The sequence below is a fragment of the Amblyomma americanum genome, chromosome 11, assembly GCF_052857255.1.
Source record: "Amblyomma americanum isolate KBUSLIRL-KWMA chromosome 11, ASM5285725v1, whole genome shotgun sequence".
NCBI classification, from domain to species: Eukaryota; Metazoa; Arthropoda; class Arachnida; order Ixodida; family Ixodidae; genus Amblyomma; species Amblyomma americanum.
In genome coordinates, this window is record NC_135507.1 from 72,148,381 (window position 1) to 72,172,901 (window position 24,521).

Below are 24,521 nucleotides of genomic sequence, written 5' to 3' on the forward strand. Positions count from 1 at the left end.
ACTGACTCTTATCTTACTGACTCTTAAGGGGGGATGAGGGGATCGGAACAAACTTTTTTATTTTTTAACTTAGAGTGATGAAATTTGGCAGACAGGTTTGAAATAGCATCAAACAGACAGCTACAAAGTTTCACAATAATATCTTCAGTAGTTTTGATTTTATCATTATTTATATATTGCTCACATGTTGCTTGCTCGTGGAAAGCCTAGCGTGACAGCAAAATGGGTTATGGGTCTGTAAATGTTTTTAATAGTTACTAAGGAGTATAGTCTAAGTCAAGATTCTCTTGATTTCTTTTTAAATTTCTCTGCTCTTCTTCTAAACGACACAGTATGCACCTTCTCTTTATGTTTAGAATGTATCATGCTCCAATTATTGTGTAATAAAAAATGGTGAGCCTAAATGGTAAATCTGAGACTGTCTTGACATAAGGCACACTTCAGCAATTGCAACAAAACAAACAGGATTAAAATCCGAGCTCCCATTGCCGTGCTATGCTTTCCACGAGCGAGGTGATAAGCCCAAAACAAACTTTTGAGAAAACAAGCCTCAAAGTTCCATACTGGCACACACTGTCTAGAATGCTCCTGCGTTGTAAAATTTGGTGTCCTTGGCAGCAGGTGACTTCTTAGCCCTCTGTCCTTTCAGGAGATGGACTTTGTGTGCTTTCTTCATTCGCTGGGAATCTTTCTCGACAGCCCGCTGAAGAGAGAGGGCACCAGGGCGCAGGCCCAATGTTGTGCACAGGTCTGAATAAGCTTTCAGACTGCCCGAGTTGTACCTTGAAATTGCCTCGTGCACTGCTGTTTCCACGGCAAACAGTGAGGCATGCTGGTCTTTTGATATTAATGACCATATCACTGAATGGAGACTCTCAGCCGCGTTTTGAGTTTTGCCTCCTTTGCACCGGGCCAGCAACTGAGGGTCTGAGAGGCGCTGGTACACAGGCAGAAGTGCTTCAGCAACTTTAGCTGAAAGCTTGTACTTGTGAGCTGGTGCTGGCTGCCCTTCTACCTCAGCTGATCGGTGGTTGCACCAGCTAAGGGGGCCAGGGGGACACAGCTCATGATGGGGCTCACCATCTGTTGATGTGATGTGGTAGTATGTTGCCATTACTGCCCTTTGCATTTCCTCGACTTCTGAATGGTTCCGCAGAGCAAGGCCATAGTAGTTCGTCAGTTTTTTGATGAGCTGCTGTGTCAGGCCCCCCTTTCCACCAAGTGGCTCTCCTTTCTTTGCCTTGGCTACCAAAGAGCGAAGTGCAGCCCCCATTCGTTTTTTCACGTGATTTATGCAGTCTTCTTTAGACAGCTGCACAAAACCATAAACTTCTTCATCACATAAAGTGCGAAACATGCGGCTGTCCCCATCACAAACTATGTTTGTGTAGCGTAAATCATTTTTGCTCAAGGAGCGCCTGAAGAGTTGTAGTGCAGCCTCAACCTCCATTCTTCCAGAATTCACATCAGTGTTTTTCTGGCACTGGTGTTGCTGCTTCCATTCAGCATAATGGGGGTTACTTTCTGCTGGCTGTCGGCTGCACCCAAGGCAGAAGTTGGACAGAACTACACAGTCCAACACAAGTCCTGTATGAAATTCAATTATACAGCCTACGCCAGTATGGGAGCTGTGACCGCGTGTCAACCATGTGCCATCATAAACTACTGTGATGTTCTTTGAAAATGTCCCCATTTCAATGTACACCTTTTTCACTGCCTCTACAGCATCTGTGAAGATGTTGTGAGCAGCTGCCGCTGCGGCAGGCTTGAAAGTTTTTTTGAGGTGCTCATCATATGTTTTATGGTGTAACCCACGATGCGAGACATTCATGGTGGCCCAGAAGTCATTAAGAGCAGTTGGTCCTTTCCCAATGCTCTTTATTGCTTGCATAGCTCTGATGTTGACCTCAAAAGCTCTAGAGCCGCTCTTCCTTTGTGAGGACCACTCTGACTGTAGGGTACCACAGGAAATGCATGAAAGTACCATCTTCACAGCTAGCCCCAGTTCAGTCTCGCGGTGCACTGCTAGGCCGGGCTGCTGACAAGTTGGGCAAAGCGTGGAACCAATCAGCGAGTTCAAAGCAGCAACTTGAACAAGCATAAACTCCTCTTCTGGAGGTGCGGGAATGGCATTTTCCTGTGAGCCAGTCAGCCCGAACTTGCGCTCCGTTGCTGAAACCGCGCGAAGCGATTCGCGAACTCTCGACGCTTGCAGTTCTGCACTTTCCGCGGACACAAATCGTGTTTTTAGGTGAGCTTGAATAGTGCGACGTTCTCTGGGCGAACTGTCAACACTGCGATGAGCGGCAAGGACGGCCGCCGGCGCATCCGCGGCATCGAGCGTGCGCCCGCGTTGCAGCACCGTCGAAGCGCCGGAACTCGTCGATGGCATGGGACTGCCTTCACTGGCGGTTGTTGGCTGCGGAGACATCTCGGCGTTGAACGATTCACCGCGGAAGCGCGTCTCCGATGCTCTGCAGTCGGGCGGCGATGACCGCTGCAAGCCCACTCCGTTATCTGTGCTGGACGAAGTTGCGACGGGACACTCGCGTATGGTGGGACGCTCGCCTAAGGCGAGACTCACTGGCACGTCGATCGTCACCGGTGCAGTAACACTGCGCGCGCGCTTCGACGGCAAAAGATCATGGTTCGTCTCACTATCACTGGCTGGTGCTCGACTCGGCGCAAGATCCCGCAGCACGTTGGGCGAGAGATCGCACAGCACGTTGGGCGCGTACTCCGCCGATTCTGAACGGTCGCTTGGCTCGGCCGAACCACCTGCTGACAATAGCCGCTTCTTCCTTGCTGTGACGGGCTTGCGTTTCCGCTTCCCGTAGGCATGCTTCGTCCGGTACTTCTTTTCGAACGTGCGCGGATCCATTGCACGTGGTCGAACTCCTCGAAACACAACAGAAGGAAAGGCCAGAAAGGCTTCCCAGCAGACGCTCCTTGCCTCAACCGCCATTATGGCGCGGCGTCGGCCAATGAGGAGGCACCTAACAACGCGCCGCGGCGCAGAGCCAATCGGGGCGCGGCAGTCATTGGCTGCTCCGTGCTGCCACCCTCCGGTTTTTCTTTTTTTGTGCGCTTGCTGGCTGGCAGGGGAGGAAGGGAAGGGCTGGGAAAAAGAGCCGAAGAGTCGGGCTTTCCAACGATACCAAAATGGCGGCGCTCCGTGGCGGGAAATCCGAGCAGTCGCGCCGTGAACTTCGCGACTTTTTCGCGATTTCGGGCGGATGCGTGGACACCGGCACCGATAAATATATTTATTTTTAGTGCTTAGAGTTTGTTTTTTGGTGAAATATTTCAGTACAAGATAGAAATGATGCTGTAGATTCTGAAAAGCGTACTTTTCAAAAATCGATTTTTTTCGCGAAAATCGCGATCTGATCCCCGCTTCCCCCCTTAATGTTGGCCGTGACGTTTTGCCTTTCCTTACCTCACTGTGTTGTTCTCAGTTTGTTTCCCACACACAGTTCTAGCACATCACATAATTCCTACATAAAGCTCTAGCTTCTGACCACACCAGTGTGAAAATGACGCACAGGGTTACTATCTCTCAAATCCATCACCCATTCAATACGCTCCTATTCATCACCAGCTGACATGAGGGTGTCTATAAGAATGCCTCTGAGCAGAACAAAATGAGAATGACGAACATACACACTCTTATTTTGTTTGACGTTCATTTAAATTTTTTTTCTTCCTTCAGCAGACATCTGCTCGTCACTAGCCTGCATGGAAGTCTTCCATAAAGAAAGCGGAAGCAGCAGCAGCTAGCCTAGTATCCTTGGGCGTGAAAGCCTTAAAAACAACTTAGAACTTATTGCCATAAAACTCGGCAATGCTTATCGACTCATGCTTAATGCACGAAACACAAATGCTGGACTACAGCATATAATTTTTGAAATTTCTTCTTCTGGAACAAATGCCTTGATATGAGTTTGAAACAGCCTGTCCATGCTTCAAAACATGAGGAAAATATAGGCCAAGTCTCAGGCAACTTGAAGTGCGATACAACAAACTTCAGAAGATAGACGAAAGCATGTCAAGGCTGTCAGCAGCAAAACGTCAGCATGAGGAGACATATACAGTGTCCTATCATGCCTTACCACACCTTACCTGGCAAAAAATTAGGAGGTACTTTATATATAACGATTGAAAATGCCACCAGCGTGCTCACATATATACACCCAGCAAACTTTCATATTTTTTTTCTACAAAATGTATGATAAAAGCTGAAATGCAGAAGTGTATTCCACATTATCATGGCCGTTAGTGTAAGCAAAGCACTTTCTCACATGACAGTTCCTCCACATTAAATAGCGTTAGCATGCACAGCTTGGCCTTATGGCAACACAGTTATGCCAGCACATATCAGTAACATTAAAACAGCTCATTAAAGGTAGAAACAACAGCCACAAAGAGTTTAGTTGCACTGGCTTTCAAGGGCTGTATTCCCTTCATAAATATTTAGATATCAGTTGTTGGTGATGGCATGCTCTGAGGATGCTCCTTGGTAATTAACTGGCTACTAAACACAAAGTGTTTGTTTATAAAAATAGAACACTCAGAAATACCTTTCTTCCTGCTCTTATCATCCCTTTATGTTATAATTGTTTATTTTCAGTTATCGCAATTTACGTTACCACAGTTTCACTTACATCTTGTGGAAATTCAGAATTTGCACGAACGTGGCCATGAATGTAACGCAAGTTTGATTCCATGTGAAAACAAAAGCTTTGCATGAACACTGAGTCATCTTCTGCGGCCTCAGTATAAATTAAGAGGCAATGCTTAAGAAACGCGCGCAACATAGTCAAGCGCAGCCAAACCACCCACACAGTGCTGCCACGATACTCGACGCTGCTGTACTGCAACATTCGCCTTTTCCTTCCCTTCCCTGCCCCTCACTGCACATCACTTTACTGGTTTTTCCTTTCTCAGCAACTTCACCATCTTTTTTGCATGTTCACTGCCAGCTTTAGTTTTTTTTTTTCATGCACTTCGCCTCACGGCATCAGGGCCCCCAAAAGATCTCTTCTCCTCGAAACTCTTGAGCTTAGTGACGAAGCTATCTCGAAAAGCGCTGTTTTATCGTCGTCTGTACCATTCGCCTCCGAATGTTTGCCTCGCGACCCTAGACTTCCAGTGTGCTTAGAAGTCGTCATTCCGCGGGAGATATATCGCCACGGCCAGACGCTCTTTACTATAGCAGTTTCTTTCAGAAAAAAAAAATCTTTGCCATATCTGAAAAAAAAAAAAGTGTACAGTCGTCTATGGAAAGCGAAATGGGACCACGTCTCACTTTACTATATCCTGAGTTTACTATAGCGGGGTACTACTGTAACATCCACAGCTATACCTGCAAGTGAAACTACATCATTATGCACTCAAATGTAGGCAGCCTACCTGTCCAACTTTTGCATTTCTTACCAGTGCTGCAACTGCATTACTTCCTACTTTCGGGCTTGCATTTAGGACATGCATTGTTATCAGCTTCAGGGCAAGTTAGCAGAGTAGAGGCAAAAAAATGTCCACATTACCCTATTTCTCGTATACGTCTGATCACCATCAAGCCAGTTTAACAAGCTGAGTTGAAGCGAATCACGAGAAAAAATGTTCTAAAGCACATGCTTGTCGTGTCACTCCTGAGAAATACACTAATAGCCTTCCATGATGATGACCGACCTCTGAGAGATAAATCTGTGCCCTCAAGTGAGTACTCAAACAAATGACGATTTTTTTGAAATTTTTCATGTTCTCATGACAATTAGGAGTGTATACAGGTGGCACAAGCTAAAGAATAAAGAACGATGGAGCGCACGGATGATTTACCTGTCACATTATTTTATCAGAGGTAAGACTAGATAAAAATTTTCAGCTAGAATATTTAAGATGCAAGGGTCGTGAAAAAGTTTACTACACAAGAAAATATCTACGCTGAACTTTCGTCTAAACTTTCACTTTCAACACATTATTCAGGCATGTGACTCACAACATGCAGGCAATGTAGCTATGATCTCAATTATGCTGCAGAGGCAGAAGAACAGAACACTGGTCTCATGCCATGCAGTCCGCATGGCAAGCAGACATGCGCAAAAAAATTCTGGTACGAGCTCATGAGCTGGGGCTGAGCAGTGAAAAAGGCTTGGGTGCATCTTTTGTGACATCACGGCACTGGACGGGGTAATACGAACGGTACCTGTGCAGCTTGGCAATGTTAGACCGATCTGACATGCACATATGCGCACTCTCTTGTTTACTGTTTTCCTCGAAAAGCGTTCTCCGCCTACACTGTGTGCTTGCTGTAGTCAAGGAATGAGTGACCCGTGCGTCTTTTGTTCCTACCTATTTGATACTTCCAAAGTGAAATTTCTCACAGCAAGCGAATGAAGAGATCAGGCGTGAATCTTATTTTATTCCGAGTGAAGGCAACGGCGTGTTGTGTAACAGTGAATGGTTATGAAAATGAACAAAACCATGGGGAATAGGTACTCTATTGTGTTACCTGCCCACTCTATGGAGGGACACAATTACTTTACCTTTGAGGTAATAGCTGTGCGACATAGGCGCTAGACAGTGAGGAAAAACAATACACAGGCCAAATATATGTGTCCCTGATAGAGCCCTGTGAAGTCCCATGCAGACATGGAAGGGATCTCCTTGGGCTGTGCAGCGAATGGCCAGAACGCTATGAGTGAAGCGTCCCTGGTACAATTTTCGTTTTGCCCAGGGATATCTGATCACCTTATAGGATATCCATGGGATATCCCTGCAATATAACTTTTCTCACTGGTATACAACGCCCAAATTGGCAGTAGCTATCAATGAAATTTAGAAACATCAGTCAGATTTGTATTCCCAGACTTGGGCCAGTAGAAAAGAGAAGAAAGAAAGGCACAAAATAAGTGAAATGCACTCACCCGCATCGTCTTCTTTTTCGCTGTCACAGACACCATCCCGTAAGCCACTCAAGGCTTCTGCAGAAGAAAAAAGTAATGGTTTGCTACAATGGTCTGCTAGCGTGCCAACCTCTCAAGACATTTTTTAACAGATATAAGCCAGAAGGGACCCCAGAAATAGGGTTCCAGAGTTTATGTGCTGTTATAATGCGAATACCAACACCAAACAACTATCATCAAGTACAGGTTTGAAGTTTACCTTCGTCACGTGTTTATCACACAATCTCAGCTAAGGATTTGAAACAGATGCCTACACCAGCACAAGGCTTCATAAGCAAGTGCCCTTTAGAAAAATGTCCGGCAAGAGTAAGAAAAACAGCATATGTACATATTTCAAAGCAAACTAACTGCACGCGGTTCAGCGTACGTTTAAGGGGACACTGAGGTCAAACTAAGTTAGACAGTACCGACAGACTGTAGCATTTTAACGACAAGGATACCACTCTAAATGAAAAAAGAGCTTTTATAAGCTAGAAGAGAGCAAGAAAACGAAAGATACCGCGTGTTTTGCACTTATCTGTTTAGGTTGTAAAACATTCTCCTGCACAAACTATAGGCCTAATTGGGCTTAGGTTTGTCTGAGGTTTTTTTTATAATTTAACACTGGTACTTGCCTCGATCGTATGGAATCGGCGAACAATTGCAGTCAGCTGTAGCAGAATTTTTGTCACGGCAAATGAAGCAGTCGATTTGAGAGGTTGTGCCATCTCGCGAACTGCAAGGCAACCAATGTCCCTGCTCGGAGCTAGGGTGGGTCTCGCAGTTTCCCAGATAGCACAGCCTTTAAAATCTGCTGCTCCGCTCGCCATGACAAAAATTCTGCTGCAGCCAACTGCAGTTTTTTGTTGATTCCTGACAATGGAGGCAAGTTCCGATGTTAAATTATTTATCGTAAAACACAGGCTATCATAAGCTACCTTGTGGTCGGTGGTTGAGCCCAAATAGGCCTGTAGTTTGCGCAGAACTTTTTACAACCCAGACAGGTAAATATGGAACACATGGTATACACAGATGCAGCCATCACCAGCTGACTTCACAAGCAAACTGCGTGTCGACACCAAAATTTTGGCGCGAATTTCGAAGGCCTTGCTACACTGCCATTCCCTTCAAAACGGCGGCAACCAGTCCTCCTCGCTCTAGACATCACGAGTTTGAACTGAGCAGTGGGGCAATTCTTAAATTCAATTTTCTGAGTCATAACTGTGTTTTTTCCTGCCATACAAATGTTAATAACACACTCCCACAAAGAGCCAGGGATTCAATTTTTACTCAGATAGCTGGATGGAGTTGCACATAGATGAAGCTTAACACTGGATGGAATGAAAGCAGCGTTGTCGTTTCTTTGAAAAAAAAAAAAAAATCATGCAATGTGCAGCAACTTGTTGCTTATTATTATCATTCTTAAAGGAACACTGATGGCGAATTGACATTTGTTAGTAGTGTTTACTGCCTTCTATAACAATAAAGAGGTTCCTGATACTGAAAACAGGGCTCCAATGAGACAGATAAGAGCAAATATGGATACAGATATATCGCCACCATGCAGCATTTTACAAAACTAACTGCGGCGATGTCAAGCTTTTTAGTTATCAACTTGGACATGATGACCACAGAGTCTCGTTCATTACTGACGTCTAGAGTTTGAATTGAGAGGTGGAAAAAAAATGTTTCATTTATAATTATAATTTTCTGAGCACTACACTCTTCTTTTGCTCCCAAGCAAACAGCAACACAGACGCAAAAAAATGAACAGCCAACTTTTACTGAGAACAAAAAATGGTAGGATTTGCCCTCTGCCTCCCTTAATAACTGATTCCACGTGTACTAGAAATCATTTCTCAAGAAGAGATTCAAGTCAAGAACTGGTTTCAAAGAAAAACTCCCTGCCTAGTCTAATGTTTACAGCTTATCCTTAGTGCCAAATTTTTATTCTGTACATTTCAAGTAGCGAACCAATTATCCTGAAAGATTTAGTGGTACGAAGATCACAAGCAATCCCAGTTGCAAAGGGCTACACGTTTGTAATGTATTTATGAACAGAGAACCTTTTCGGCTTTTCCCTCCGCCTCCTTCCACTTCTTTGTGGAGAATAAAACTTGTATGTATGTATGTATGTATGATTAGGTGACTACTGCTACAATTAACACTGAGTACCTCTACATTCAACCAACCTCAATACCTTGTTCAGGTTCATCACAAGAAGTCTCAACCAAAAACCACAATTATTAGCCCAAATAACGCCCACACTCAGAACATTGCAAAAGCCACTGTTTCAAAAAAAATTTCTGTGAAACGTGCTTGGCATTGGGGAATCTTGAAGGTGTGTGCCATGACCAGTGTTCATAATTCTGGTCCATGTTTGTTCTTAGCGCTTCTCATCACCGAACTTTCTCATGCATTTTCTGTTTATATGCATCATGCCATAAAACAATAATGAAAGGTTCGAAAAATAATGAATCTGACTCAAAATAAGCTTTGGAGTATGCAATGCACAATGCCTTAGCGGGTTGCATTATCAAAGTTATATTAAGCAAGCGTATACTGCTATAATCGCTAAATATGCAGCGAAAAAATATACATGCATGCCTTCAATCTTGCACAACATATGTGTATGCTCCAAATCACAGGCTCTATATTCTAGCCACTGGGAACCTTAATCTCTTTTGAAAAGTGTTGACAAGTGCTGAGTATAGATGTGCAGCTTCCCCAAAGATGCCCAAACCCAATTAATAATAACTCGCTTTACAGCCAAATCATCTGCAATAAGCAGTCACAGTCAAGTCAGTCCCAAAATATAGCTGATGGCCAAAGGGTAGGGGTCGAGACGTGCATGTATTCAGGTGTTTCGGACACCCAAAATGCAATTTCAGAAAAACAACAGGCACAAGGAACCAAGCTTCAGAACCCTTGCTTCAAATCAAAATGACACTGTCTCTATACCGAACTTACAAGATCATCTAAGGGGCCACAGAAAAGCACAAAAATACCGATCAGCCTAAAGCCATTTGCTGCTACAGGACACACTTGGCCGAGAGTCAGTTTCCTAAACCAAAACAACAGGCTTTTCTGAAAGCAGGGATTGAAAGCTGCTACTGCAAGCTAGATATAAAAACTGGAGGCATCAGCGCATTGTACCTAGCTCAAAGAAAATTTTGTCACTACTCTAAATAATGTAATAAAAAAAACTTGCATGCTGGTGTAAGAATGCGGACTGTGGCTTCTTCAGCCAAGTGCACAAAAAACTCCTCATATGAACACATGCACACCGCTGTCAACATTTCTTTCTAACTGTTAACCTTTTGACCAGAAAATGTGCCTTTGATTGAAGTGTGATTACATTAAACAGACCATTATTATTTTACGTATTTTGTACTTTTTTTCTGCTGTGACTACCCTGAGACACACATGCTCCTAGCTCAAGTTTCCTGCAAATCTTTATGCAGGTTCTCTGTTTTCACTCTTCTGGCAACATTTCTATTCCTATTATGCGCTCGTTCGCTTGCTACGGGAATTTCTCTGCACCTCCCCTTTCAATAATGCTGTGTGCTTTGAGAGAAAAGTAAATGAACAAGCAAAAAGAGTTTACATTAAAGTTAAGCTAAGTCCTAACCGTGCTTAAAGGCTCCTGTCTGGGCTGCCACACTCAAACTGACCGAGAAAATGAACGAAGCAAACACAAATAAGCACAGCAAATGTACCATGTATAAGGCCCCTAGTTTCCCGTGATTCCGCGGAAAATTGAGATTTTAGAATTTTTCGTGGAACTGTGTGTTAGCAGCCACAATCTCTTATTTTCCTGATACAGTACAGCTGCGAGAAAAAACCAACTTCTCGACGGTCCTGGCCATCGAGACAAAGCGCACGAATACTTTGGCGCAAAAGGCTGCATGCATTAAGCTGCGAGAGCAGCTCTGTGGATATTACAGATTCCTTGTTCTCATTTCCCGTAACTTTAAATTTTCCGCCACAGAAAATTAGGGGCCTTAGCCATGCGTTTTTCCCTGTGGTCAAATGTCTGCTTTTGAGTACTGTCCTAACACTATGTGATGAGTTACAAATCATTTTATTTAACTGCATACACAAAGGTCAATCTACTCATGGATCACTCTCAATACTTCAGATAAGAAATTTTAACACTGTGGTCAGCACTCGGCAAATACAACTACAGCAGATGAGGCACTGCATTAATCAGTCTACGGTTTATGGTCTATGGTAAGCTGCAACCAACCACACAAACTAGTCTTCAAAAAGCAACTACTCTTATCAAAGTCAGTTCCACTTAAAATAGAGATTGTTTGAAGCTTATTTTAGTTAATTACTTCTGTTGCACTGCAGACAATGCATGAATTAATGAAGTCCAACAAGGAGGGCCACCGAAGACGACAGCATAGCCTAAAGAAGCAGTCAGTGCAGCAAACAAAAGCAATCATCAGCCTTTAAGGTTTGCTAACAGCCTATGTGCATGACAAAAATAAAAACCCGAGTTTGTTGCAGTGAACGTAAGGGTTAAAGAATTAATGTGAAGAAGCAATTGTTGCCTGTATGGCACCGAAGTTTAATATTAGCTGAGAAAGTTTGGTGCAAGTTTGAATGGCCGTGACGCGACCGTTCTTGCCCCCATCCCGCGATGGGTTGACTGCGCACAACACCGGCCAGCGCCGTTTGTTTGAGTGGTATGTCGTACAGGGTTAAGTTACCGGCATAGCTGATTTATTTGCGGAGTTCAAGGCAGTTTTGGACGAGCAATGGGTAGTACGTGCATTGTGCTTCTGTGCCGGCTGATTTGAAAACCCAGTTAATTTGAATGTTTTTTGCGGTTCCAATGAGTTCAAATTAACGAGGTTTTACTATATTGTCTTTGTCATTTAAAATGTGGTAATCAATCAGTACAAGCCAACTTCAAATTCTCTTCAGCGTCTTGTTAAAATGTGGAAGCACTTGTATATTGGCTGCCCATGACTGCCTGCCGAATGCGAGGCTCCCACAATGCACGCAGTGGCACCCACCGTGGCTGAGGATGAAGTTTGCGAGGTACAGGTCGAGCTCTCGGACGGAGACGTTGATGTGGAACGGGTTGACGCATAGGGCAGGGTGGTGGCAGTCGGGCGCTTTCTCCAACCGCTCGCCGTCCGTGCTCTCCAGGGGCACTGCCTTGAACAGGATCACCATTACCAGGTCCAGCCGCCACACCTGCTCGCAAGTGTCAAAAGTCAAAAGATTCAATCTCTCTACCATCCACTTTGTGAACGCTGGCAACAATTGGCACAAGCCCCAACTCTACTGTGCCAATTACTCACAACATGAAAACAAAATCCTAACAATATAGCGCAAAGCATAAAAATGCAAAAGGAAACACTTGACACATAGAGGTGTGACACACAGCGTGCTGTATGTCAACACCTGTACATTGCACCTGTAGTTTTGAGTGTTTTCTACCTCACTTTAGCCTTTGTGTTGTTCTGGTGGAATTTCGCTATGCGAAACCAGTTAGTCCAAATAAAAATTTGGATGACATCACAATGATTTGGCTCTATTTCATTTCCAGAATCACTTCCCAAGGTTTTAGACAATGAGCTATTTCAAGGGCGCGTCTTCACTTTGTGTAACAATTTCGGGACATCTCTCATTCCGAATGAGCGCAGATCAAATGCTAATCATTTGCAGTGACTGCAGAGACAATTATGAATATGGTTTCACCAGGATCTTTATGCATAAAACGTGTACAGTGAACTTCCTCATGCGAGCTTGCTCAATTCTAACTTCCAATTATTTGACTTGACGGTCAAAGCTCCCGACAACGTAAAGTGTTAAAAGGGTTCCTTTCAATTCCCATAACTGCACAACTCGAGCCAGTTTTCTGTCTTTTTCATGTCTGCATTATGGAGAGTTAACAGTACAGGTAAAGCCTGCTAGGTTTCAGTTATCTTGACGATAGAGAACCATAAAATTTGCAGTCACATTACTTTTTGTTTCCTTCTAACGAAGGAAGCGACCTCAATTGCTCAGTGAGTGTGCATGTAGCGCATAAGTAACGATGGCTCTTCCCTCTCTGAACTCTTTCAACCGTGAGATATTGAGCTTGATGGCTGACAAAGCAAGCTAAGAAACCACACATTCATAATTAAGCAAGCTTGACAAGAAACAGGTAAGAGGCAAATTGGTATGAATTTATACCTCATGAACCAAAACAGAAGGTTTGGTTTGGTTCAGAGGGGTTTAACGTGCCAAAGCGACTTCGGCTTTAAGGGATGCTACAGTGAAGGGCTCCGGAAATTTCGACCACCTGACATCACATAGCACACGGGCCTCTAGCATTTAGCCTCCATTGAAATACAACCGCTGCAGCCGGTGTCGAACCTCCTTCTTTCGGGTCAGCAGCCGAGCACCATAAAAAAAAACGGGGGAGACGGCAAGGTTCCTGCTGCTAGATATTCACTAGACAGAATGCTTCAATTAGTGAGAATAAGCCTATTGGTACCAGTGGGTACGTTTCAACTTTCTAGACATTTTGTTCTCAGTAATTAAATTCTCAATCCATAATAATTCTTTTACAGGCATGAGAACTTCCTACGGAGATAGTTAAGCATTGCATTCAAGCAGTCTGATGGTTCTCTGGATGTGAATTAAGTACCCGGCTTGCAAGAGCTATGCACTCAGCACAGCTCACTTTGCTATGACAAACTAAATATTAGGCTGCTTAGCTTCGGTGATCGAAAAAATACTGCACCTGATACCCCGCCATTGACAGACTAGTAATACTAGTACAGGCTTGAAGCCCGTGATTCCAGGACTTTATTAAATCAGGCACTATAAAACTTTTCATGAAGCATGAAATGGGCACAGCATGGTTATTCTAAATCGGTTCCTTAAAATAATCTGACAATAAAAAAGATGGGTCATATTACAAGCAATTTCTAGAAAACAAAATAGTTACCTACATCACTTTATTTACTTTTTTTCCCCCATTATGCACTTGAATAAACACGGAAAGACAAAGTCACATAAAATTTTCCTCCCAATATGCGTCACTTCTTTATTTAGCATGCCCTTGTGAAAACACGCACAAGCCACAACAGGTCAGCTGTCCTTTTTGTAGCAGTAAGCACGCACACAACATGGAAAGGTCAATAAGTTACTGCATATCTGTTTTTATCAAAACAATGAGGCATTTTTATCCTGCAGTAAGTGTCGCATTTATTCTGAGAATCAGCCAATTCAGAGAATTTAATTATCAGATGATGGCCTCAAGCAAACGTGTTTCGTTTCCAAAATACAATTTACGGGCTGTGATCCAAAATGCACAAAAAAGGGCTCGGACAAAGACGCAAAATCAACCAAGAAATTAGATAGAGACACACCAATTAATTTTTTCGTTACTTAGGGCATGAAACCTAAGCACATTAGGCGCAGTTATGTAACTTTTTATGCTGATTTCAGAACTACATTTTATTTTAACCTAGCTGGAAGAGTTGTTCAGCAATTACAATTAACACTATCATAAATTTATTCCCGGAGCATTATATAGTAAGAACAAAGTGCACAAGTTTGCTTTTACGTCAAAATATTCACGGAGCCCTGCTCTGTGCACTAAAGCTTTTAGTTTTTTTTTAGGTTCCCAGTATTCACAGAAATAAAAGTTAAACTCTTGCATGCATCTTCACATGGAGACATTTCTTACGAAAATAATTCTTTTAAAAAAATATTGCTAACCTGTATAAAAAAAAATGAGAGCTTAATTGGACTCTTCGTCTCAGGATTCATGTATAAAAAACAGAATAACTCTACCATCATTCATTGCGAAATGCCGGAGGGATGAGTGATACCAATTGCAGAAGTGAAAGCTCAGAAAATCAACCTTAAAGCTTATTCCCTCATCTGCCTCGTTTATCGCCCCATATGCTTTTTTCCTTTTGGTCAGAAAAATGCGGTACTGCAACCGACAAGAAGTCCTGATCTTCTTATCCCTCCTCTTCATGGTGATTACTAAAATCGTGATGCTTCGCCGTCACAAACCCGCGGAATTCGTGATGTTCCAGATAGCGATTCGCTCCTAATTTTCGTGGACCATGAAAAAAAGCCAAATTTTTAAAATTTGTGCTGTATACGTCACTATAATTGTTTTCCACGAGACAGGTGAACACATGAGAGTTAAGAAAAATAGGTTTAAAAATAAAAAATTTCGACCAATTTTGAAATTTTATTTGCCCTGTCCCCTTAATTCCAACACAAAAGTGCACTCTGGGTGTTGCTAAGCGTACTTAAAATGAGTATGGGAGTGACAAAATGAAACGAAAAAGTGGTGTGAAGTGAGTGAAAAAACCCTGAGGTGTGTGACAACAAAAGCCTTCTCTTGAATCATGCACTGAGTACCTCTCTGCAGTGTTCCTTTATGCATTCTGTCACCTTCACATCACATTGCCGTATCTTTTGTGCAATACAATCGAACCTCGATGAGCAAGCCTAAAGAGGACCAAAGAGCTGCAAGAAATCGTGAGAAGTTCGAATTAAGAGGAACCTTCTTTAATACACCTGATGTTGACCAAAGAGGGAGCTGATTCTGAATAAACTGGAAATTCAAATTAAACAAGGTCAAACTAAACTAATGGGATAGCACTGTATGGCATTCCTTTTATCTGACCTAATGGGTGGTGTAGAGTACAATTAAAAGCTTGGCTTACATAACCATTAACTGACAATCTGATAGTTCAAAATGTGGTTTCATGCGGTCCATGGAAAAAAGTGACAGGAGTCAGAACAACATTCTATCCCACTGGCGCCATTTCAAGACACTTACTAGTTAAGCTGTAGTAAGAAAAAAAAAACTCCAGTGAACTCATGGCAACCAGCTAGCATTTGCTGCTGAGTGTCTTGCAATCTGTTCAGGATAACAAAAGCTGTGTTTAGCTCAGGAAAACAGAATTTGATTTAGAAGACACTGCTCCAAATTGCACATAAGGCACACTAAGCAAAAATGACTATTTTTGGAACTAAATGTTGCTTACATATCTTCAACAGTGGTGCCAAGGCACTTAGATAAGAGAAGTAAGAAATTTCCTTGAGCTTTTATGAACTCTGCTATGTTCAAGGAACATGGACGTGCACCCAGGAAAGAATTTTTAAAGGACTTTTCTTTAAGACCCTTTTGAAGTACCATCCACTATTAGTCACATTTAAATCTTGGCATGTCTGAGGACCATTACAAGATGTCCACAGACAAGAACTCAGGAAATGAAACTGACATTTCTTGCATGCAAAACAGACAGCACAAACCAGTTTCGAAAGTTTGTAACACTTAAATGGGCTCTAGAATGAATATTGATTATGACTGTAGGAGTTGTAAAAAAAGTATATAATTCTAATCTATTACGTACTCAAAAGTTCTATAGCTCTCAGTTGTTTATGATGCACAGAAGTAGAGAAAACAAACAGTGACAGCAACTATGCTTATGTAACTATACTTGTGATGTAATAACAGATCACATCTTGTTTTTGTCAAGTTAGATCGAGAAGGTAGGTTGAAGCACTAGGTCGTCGTGTTATAGCTAAGCCAGCATAGCCAGCACAGCCTGGCAGACAGATAGATATCTTCTATGCCAATAAACACCACCAACACTTATCTATCTGGGTTTCCACAACAGCATTAAGTATGATATTCACAAGTATACTCATAATATGGAAATACGGTTTCATTAAAGGCAGTTTTTTTTGAAGCACAATCACCAATCAACACGTCCAAAGGTTCCAATCTCCGCTTCTTAAATGCAAGCAGATCCTTTCTGAAACTGCCTTTAATTCCCCTTTAACCTATGGCAGTAAGACAATCACACACAGAGACGTATACAGGGCATTGCAGTGCTAAACTACTATTCAAATGACATAAAAAAGGCCTATTCCTGCATCCAGGCCTTGTGCATGTACAGCAGCCACCTCCATATAAACCAGATGCCTCTCCAAATATTCGACACCTGCTTGGACATGCATCGCAGCAGCTACTACTCATCAAGCTCCGTTAGTTAAAGTAACAAAAAAGCCCAGAACAAACACTCAATTACAGTGCACTTGTTAGTTTCCCACATAGCTTGATCAGGTAATTGCAACTTTCCTAATTCCTGACAGCTGTACAATGTCATGAGATTTTTTGCTCACTGTTTACAAAAACAAGTGCTCTGTGTATAAATCCAACCAAATTTATCGATGTGTAACTTAATTAGAGTACACTCATACTGCATGGGAGGGTTGCAGTGATAAAATTGTAATTCAAGCGACATGTCATGTGATGGTTGTTCAGATAGATCCCCACAATGTCACCATTCACCCAATGTCATCGTTTAGCCAATGTCACCATGAGGTAAATATAATAGTCAGGTGGCCCTGGATGCCATGTGCGTGATAACAGGAGCCGAAACATATATAATGTTTTGCTGTTAATCTTTCTGGCATGTTGGTCTCCTCATCTATATAGAAATAGGCTGTGTTTGCATCTGTGATGTGAAGATACGCTCTTTGTTGGCAACAAAACAATTAACATGCACCTCTCCCTGCCTTGCTATATACAGCTGACTCTTTCTCGTAATATGATCTCAAGGGGGACCAAAAATTTGCTCAAATTAATGACAGCCTTTTTAATGCACTTTATACTGATAGAGCTGAAGTGCTCAAACAATAAAGTGGTGATTTGAATTAAGCAAATTTTAAACTAATGCAAGTCCATTGCGTCCCTGCTATTGTAGACATTGATCAACAAAGTCAATGCATTAAAATGTTAATTTACGGAAGCCCCTCATAGCATATATGAACCTCCAGTATATAGTATCCCAAAACGACTTGGACAGAGGGGGAACCATTTTCCCATAAATACTACGTGTACCTGGAAGGACAAATCAAGGTGTGTCCTGTTCACATCTGTTGGGAAATTACTGATCGAGCTAAATTTGCATTACTCGTTCCTTTAATCTCAAAATGGCACATGTCGGGCAATATTATTTTTCATTCGTTTCAGATGACCCAATATAATAAATGTCATTTGCAACTGGCTGCGGCCTTGGGAAGTTAACCCAGCACTTTTTGCTTGACCTATGTTCGAGTAAGCACAATTCCTTCGTTCTGTGCACGTCGCATGGGGAAGACTACTTTACTGCAATGCGATTACAACATAAACTAACGGCACATCCCAAGGCAGCACTTCATAATTAAAAATTCCAACATAAAAAAAACTGCACTAGTGCGAACAGCCAGCTTGGTTTCAAATAAGTGTAGACAGCAAATAACACCAATGAAAACGAAAGCAGAACAGTTTTTTTGTCAGTCAGTCTAGTAAGCGAATATTAGCATTCTGTAATGCATGTGCTCGTGCAATGAGAATAACAAGCCTATTCGCTAACTGACAACTTGTTTGGCCCGGCACTGCTTATAAGAAAAATTGATGCTACATTCTACAAGCAGATTTAAAAACAACTATCATGACAAAAGAGGTAAGCGCACAACACGAGAACCTGTAAAACATCATTAGTGGGACATTAAGACTGATTGAAAAAGATGGTGAAAAAGAATAAAGGACGAAGGCTTTTAGGCAAAGCAACAACTTTGATGAGATACTGAACATAGATACCGCTCCTTATAGAACAAATACTAACGTCCACGTGCAAGACGGGTTCTAAACAACAGCGGTACCAACTTTTAAGTTGCCCTCAGGAATCATAAAAACGCATTTCTTTCTGCGGCGAAGGACGCAAGGAGTAAGCGAAGTGCTAAAGCTGCAAGAGAGATGAGAGAGCTAATAGGGGCACCTGCCTTGTCAGCCTGCCGGAGGCAGTCGATCCGTCGCATCTTGCCCTTCTGGTCGGGGTTGCTGAGCACGCAGGCGGCCCGCCGCTTGCCCGTGATGCCCAGCACAAAGTCCTCGCGGCATTCTTGCGTTATGTCCTTGCGTAGCTTGCCCAACAGCCGGGAGGCCCACTTCTGCTTCACCTCTGGCCGCTCGCCCTGTGTGTTCCATGGCAACAAGGCGTGTGCCGCTCATCTCCCATCACAGGGCCACCACCGTGCCTCACTTCCGGACGATCACGCGGTGCTTGGACAGGCCATGGTCGCCCCCACCAATGCTCCACACATTGGCTGCTATTACAGGGCACACCTAGGTTTCCGCTGTACACTCTGTGTTTTAAACAGCTGTCACCTCCTCAGGTTGACCTCACACAAATATGAAGGGTGATCTTTACAAAACTCACCGCTGTGCCTGCTGACACTGCGCTTTTGATGACGCAGTCACTTCGATGACTAGCCTGAGATCAATATAAAGCGACCACTGTCTCATAGTCTCATTTTATAGTTTCTGAGACAGGTCACCTTTACTACAAGTCATCCTTGCAACCACAGTAAGTCCACCTTCAGGCCTCGCATTGGCCAATCACACCCGTGAATTCAAAGGGGAAAATGAGTTATGACAACAAACAGTTCAGGCTTCACAGTTCTGAGTGTCTGAAGTGGAAGTGTGACTGCCTTGTGAAAACATCCTTCGCTCGTCCACTGAGCACGTACCTTAATCTTGAAAGATGATTTACGAAGTGCCTGTTTGAAAGACTGCGAACATTACAACACTGACATTACAAGTTATGCCAAGAAAAATAGCGTAGGCTTGATGATAAATTATGAAAGCAACCTCTACAGCAAGCAATGCAAGGCCAGTTAAAACCAATAATCTAGGTCTCGTTGAGTTCAATATAAAGAAAGCTGACAATGTTTCCACTTTCCCATTGGCCTGTAACCCTTCATTTTGAGGCACACGTCACGTCCACAAGTAACCTTGTCACTTCTGTCAAAAATTTTATGACTGCAAAGCCACGTAACTTTAGCTTGTCCTTGCTGTTATTCTTATACATCTAAAAGCACACATATCTCTGCAGAAACACTCGCATAAACTAGAGAGTCTGTGCATTATGCTCAGCCTCGTGGCTTTTGCCCTTTGTGAAACAATTAGGTTGAGCTTCCACATGTAACAAGTACAAGTCACATTCCAAATTACTGCAAGCATAGAACTATGCTTCAAATGAAGCTGCTGGTTGTACCATAGTTAGCTATACTAACCAAAGTCAGCGACTGTTTTTCCCAGCACCAAAATTCATTGACATCGATGAAGAACTGTAAAAATTTTGCAGTCTATGTTGAACAGGACTGGAAACCCTTAAACATCATTACTGGTTGCGGCAACCTTAAGAGTCATTCAAGATATGATCACTTTTAATTAAGCTATCTTTCTTGGTGTTGAGTCTTGCCTTTTCTCTATACGTTTGGGCAGGCAATAGTACCCAGTAATTCCAGTTGCAGATGCTACTTGGTATAAAGAGTACCTATAATAGGATGCCATAAGAAAAAAAAACATTCACAGCTAACCAATCATAGCAAAAAACAAAATGAACACTTTTAACGTTTCACTCGATTAAACATGTGGGACACATCAAGATTCATGAACTTGTAAATTCATCATGTGAATAGCTTTCTGTTCAGGTAACAAGAAATGCTTTAGTAACAAACTTTTTCCTTGCTGTGGAGTAAAAGTCATAAGGGATGGTCACAAACATGGGCAAAGCTTCACTGGAGACCTAAGATATCTCCAATTATAGCAAGCACAAGGACAGATAAGCAAGAAAGTGGCGAATAATATCACACATGCAGGTTTGTGTAAGTCATAGTGTGAAACATCAGCCATGTAAGAACAAGCAGAAATTTTTCCAAAAATTAAAACATAAGCACGCAAGCGTTATCGCATTGCGATGTCAATGAGCCAGAGAAGCATGAACTGAATATAAAGAAACTATGGTGAACTCTCAATAATTTAAACTCAAAGGGGACCAAGCAAAATTTCTTTTAATTATGGCAAGCTCAAATTGGAGTTATTTTGATGCATTTGAAGTTGACTGGACCAAATCATCAATTAATAAACTGGACGTTCGAATTAATTAGTTTAAAATAATGCGAGTTCCTGTAGCAGTGAAAATTATAGTCAGCAGAGCGTAAGGGCTGATTTAAACTAGAACCTTTTTATGCTAACCGCACTAGAAGTATGCAAATCCACTGCTGTTGCTAACACCAAGCCTCAAAGCCACCAGCTCATAGCAGCATAAGTTCGCCAAAGATTGTTGGGCCACTGCATGCGGAAGTGAAAGGCGACGGCCTCGGCTCACTAAGTGCGAGCACTCTTGGCGGGAAACACCCTCACTCGAGTTTTGTTCGTTTATTTTTTTATTTTACGCTCTTGGCAACGATTGGCACCTGTGTGCAAGCATGCAAGGTAGCTAGAATCCGACAGCTCGCAACAGGGGCCCACTTGGCCCTACACCAGCTGTTGGGGACAGTGACCGAAGCACGCCCCGAGTGATCGCGCGCGCGACCTCAACATCGGTTTGCTCACTCTTCATTGAGCGCAATAAAAGCCCGCACACGGAGCCGGAGCTGGCGCACATTCACTATGGCCTTCATCACGCCAGCTCATGGCGATTCCCCGCTCTTCCACGTGCAGATAAGCATCTCCCGACGTGGTTAGCGAGCTGGTTTGCACCACACGTAGGAGTTAGCCGACGTGCGCACTTCGAGGAAGACTTTTCCTTCGACAGTCGGCCACCAGCGCGGCGACCGCAGGCACGTGAACCCCAAGCGTGGGCCTTGGCGGAGGCCGCCGCGTAAGTGGTGTTTTTTCCGAACGCGGCTGTTACCGCGCGGGGAACCGCCACGGGCCGATAGCGCAGCATGTAGGCACTACAAGCGGCGGCGTTCAAGATTGCGCGCCGTCCGGGCGGCCGCGGTGGGGGGCGAGGGGGTGAGGACCTTGGCAGTGCGGTAGGAAGCAGCGCGAAGGGCGGCTGCCCGGCGGCTCTGTGTCAAGGCCTCGCGTGTCCGCACCTGAAGCTCTTCCTTGCAGCGGCGCTCCTCATCCAGGCTCATGCGCTTCTCGTGCTTCTTGAAGTACTTGCGCTTGGCCGCCTGGAGGTTGAACCAGGTGTACGAGAAGGCCTTCACATGAGGCAGGAGGGCCTCAATGAATGGATGGAATTCATCCTGCGCACAGCAGACGCGGAAGAAAAACATGCGCGCGCGTTAGCGGCCGCCGCGGCCAAGGTGAGCGGCCCTGACGTAACAGCAGCGCGCGGCGTCACAGGCGGCCAACCTTGGGCGGACCGGAAGCGCGCGCTTCTGCTGCTCGCTCGCTCGAGCAGACCTTGGCGGTACCCACCAGAGGCATGCAGTCCCGTGAGAGCTGGGGGAGGCTACAGCTGGCCGGTATGCCGCACGCCACCATCGGCTGCAGGCCGCTGGGCAGGCAGTACCACGACGAGGCAGCGGCTCCGCTGCGACGCCTGCGTCGACCAACACAGGCTCGATTACGAGCCGCCAAGGCCGCCCCACGATAACGGCGCCCCAAGGTCCGCGCGGCCGCGTCGACAGCACGGGCCGCGAGCTCGCGCGCGGCCGGGGGGATGCAAGTCCGCGCGGCAGGTCCGAATGTCAAGGGCTGGACCGGCGACGGGCCGTCCACAGCGGCGGGTTCGCACCGGCGGCGCGCATTTCAAGGTTGCTCTCTCGCGCGCACCGCGGACCAGCGCGCGAGCCGCGCACGCGTCTATTTCGAGGGGGCGGGAAGCGCCGCTAATTCGGGCTGCCCTGGAAATAAACCTCGCGCGCGCGCGCTTACCTCATGGCTTGGAGTCCCCGAGGCGGTCCGCATGGGAGCTCCGCAGCGGAAGCGGCGGCGGCAGCAGCGCGCGAGGGCCTCCGCGAAACTGCGCCTCCAAGGATACCACATTACACAAGGACAGTGCGGCAAACTGGCCGGCCTTGATCGAGCCCGTTCCCTTTTGGGAGCGCGCCCTCGGGACATGGTCGCCCATGACGAGGCTCGCCTTGGCGCTTCCGAGCCGCCAAGGCGTGCAAGGTCGGCCCCGTTCAAGGCTCGGCTGACATAACTGCCGCACACACACACACACACGACCGGGGGGACAGCAGCAGACGCCGCCGCTGCTGCGCCGCCGACGTCGCTGCGGTCGCGGGGCAAACCCCTGGCGCCTTCTCGAAACGCGACACCGTTCGGACACGACCGCGGCAGCCCATCGCGCGCGCGCCGCGTGCTCAGCTTTCACGGCGGCGCGCGGCCCATAACGGGCGATCCGAAACCAGCGCCGCGCGAGGAGGCCCAAGGGCACGCGGGCTTAAGCCTCGCGAACGCGGAGTCTAGGCCTAGCGCGCCGCCGGTCACGCCCGGGGCCCGCTCTCGAGAGTCGCGGGGCGAACGCGGCGAGAGCCAGCGCGGCGCCGCTGACCTGGCTTGGGCCCAGCACGGGGGCCGGTCAGCCTTCCAAGGGACCGCGCGGGGCTCGCGGCGCGCGCCGCGCCCCAGAGCGCGCGCCAGAGGAGAAGGCACACGCACGCAGTGGCTGCATGCACTCACCATGCTCTAGAAGCAGCAGCAGCAGAACCGTAGCACGCGCGTCGGCATCCTTTCCGGGCACAACACTTGGCGGGCGACTCGGTGGCGGCGGCAGTCGACTCGGAGTGTTATCACAGAAAATACGCACGCTCCTTCCGGGTTTTCCTCGACGGCGATAGACACACGCTAGAGGAGAAGGCCACCGGTCGAGCAGCAGCGGGCCCGCTGGAGCCGAAAGCCGCAGCCTCTATCGATTCCACTGATCCCGGGACGAGCAGATGATGGCGGAGGATGAAGAGCAACTCGCCGGGCCAACCAAACAAAAAGCTGCGCCAAAATCAATGCGGATTTCAACTGTGGCGTAGTACGGGCAAATAATCGCCGCCGCTGCAGTGGGTCGCTGGGCGTGCGAGGCGGGGAGGAGCGATAACCGGCCCGAGCCGTCACTCACCGCCGAGCCGAGCCAATGGTGGCGCTCCAGTCGCGTGACGCACCGCGCGTCACAGGGGAGGCGGGACGCCGCTCCACGTGAGGCCGCATCACCCGCAGCGTCGGCGGCGTTCGGCCGAGGCCGTCGGCGAAAAGAGAAGAAAGCAAACGAGCCCCATTCTTCGGAGCCCGCTTGGATAACGCAAACCGATCGGCCCTGAGATAAACGGCCGAGTGGAGGAGAGACCGCTGCAAAGTTCGCCACGCCGGCCGAATAAAGTGGACGGCGACTACGACGCCACGAACGCGCGCGCGCCCAGCGTCGACAGCAGACGACGCCCGCGGCGCGGCGGCGGACGTCCCGGGAGAAAAGAAGCGCGTTTTATTTTTTTGTGCGCTTCCTCTCGCTGCTTCTTCTCCGGGCCGCTGATGCCCGGTCGTTCGCCTGACACTGGAACTCTGAAAATAGCGCCGTGACTTGGAGCTCTCCGCGCGTTCACTCGGCGACGTCCGCAGCGCGCGAAGCAGCAGCCCGGTGTCGCTAGGCGCCCTATTCGCGAAGCGGCCGCGGGCGCGCGCTAATCGTGCGACCGTATCGGCGATCTTATATAACCGATGCTGACTTCCGATTAGTCGCGCTACGCCAGGGTCGTTCGCGCCGCAGCGTTCGCCGTTCCGGGGGGCCTGTGCAGCTGCTAGCAACGCCCGCG

General features: G+C 45.9%; 2 protein-coding genes across 9 annotated transcripts in view; both read right to left on the reverse strand.

Annotated features, from left to right (window-relative positions):
- NfI (Nuclear factor I) overlaps positions 1-23,797 on the reverse strand; it is a 73,955-nt gene extending 50,158 nt beyond the window's left edge. For 4 of the 8 annotated variants that reach the window (XM_077644452.1, XM_077644448.1, XM_077644449.1 and 1 more), the window contains exons 1-6: positions 22,651-22,789; positions 22,192-22,315; positions 21,861-22,016; positions 18,756-18,947; positions 11,972-12,155; positions 6,927-6,983 (exon numbers count right to left, since the gene is read on the reverse strand). In XM_077644452.1, the coding sequence (XP_077500578.1) occupies positions 6,927-6,983; positions 11,972-12,155; positions 18,756-18,947; positions 21,861-22,016; positions 22,192-22,315; positions 22,651-22,655 (718 nt within the window). In that variant the 5' untranslated portion in view covers positions 22,656-22,789. Of the gene's footprint in view, positions 1-6,926; positions 6,984-11,971; positions 12,156-18,755; positions 18,948-21,860; positions 22,017-22,191; positions 22,316-22,650; positions 22,790-23,403 lie in introns of those variants that run through there. The other 4 variants (XM_077644453.1, XM_077644451.1, XM_077644447.1 and 1 more) reach the window with 2 other exon arrangements.
- On the reverse strand, positions 140-3,258 carry LOC144111231 (uncharacterized). The gene has a single exon (XM_077644445.1). It carries the CDS (start codon positions 2,963-2,965, stop codon positions 578-580), a length of 2,388 nt encoding a protein of 795 aa, XP_077500571.1. The 5' UTR covers positions 2,966-3,258; the 3' UTR covers positions 140-577.
- Positions 23,798-24,521: the final 724 nt, after the last annotated feature.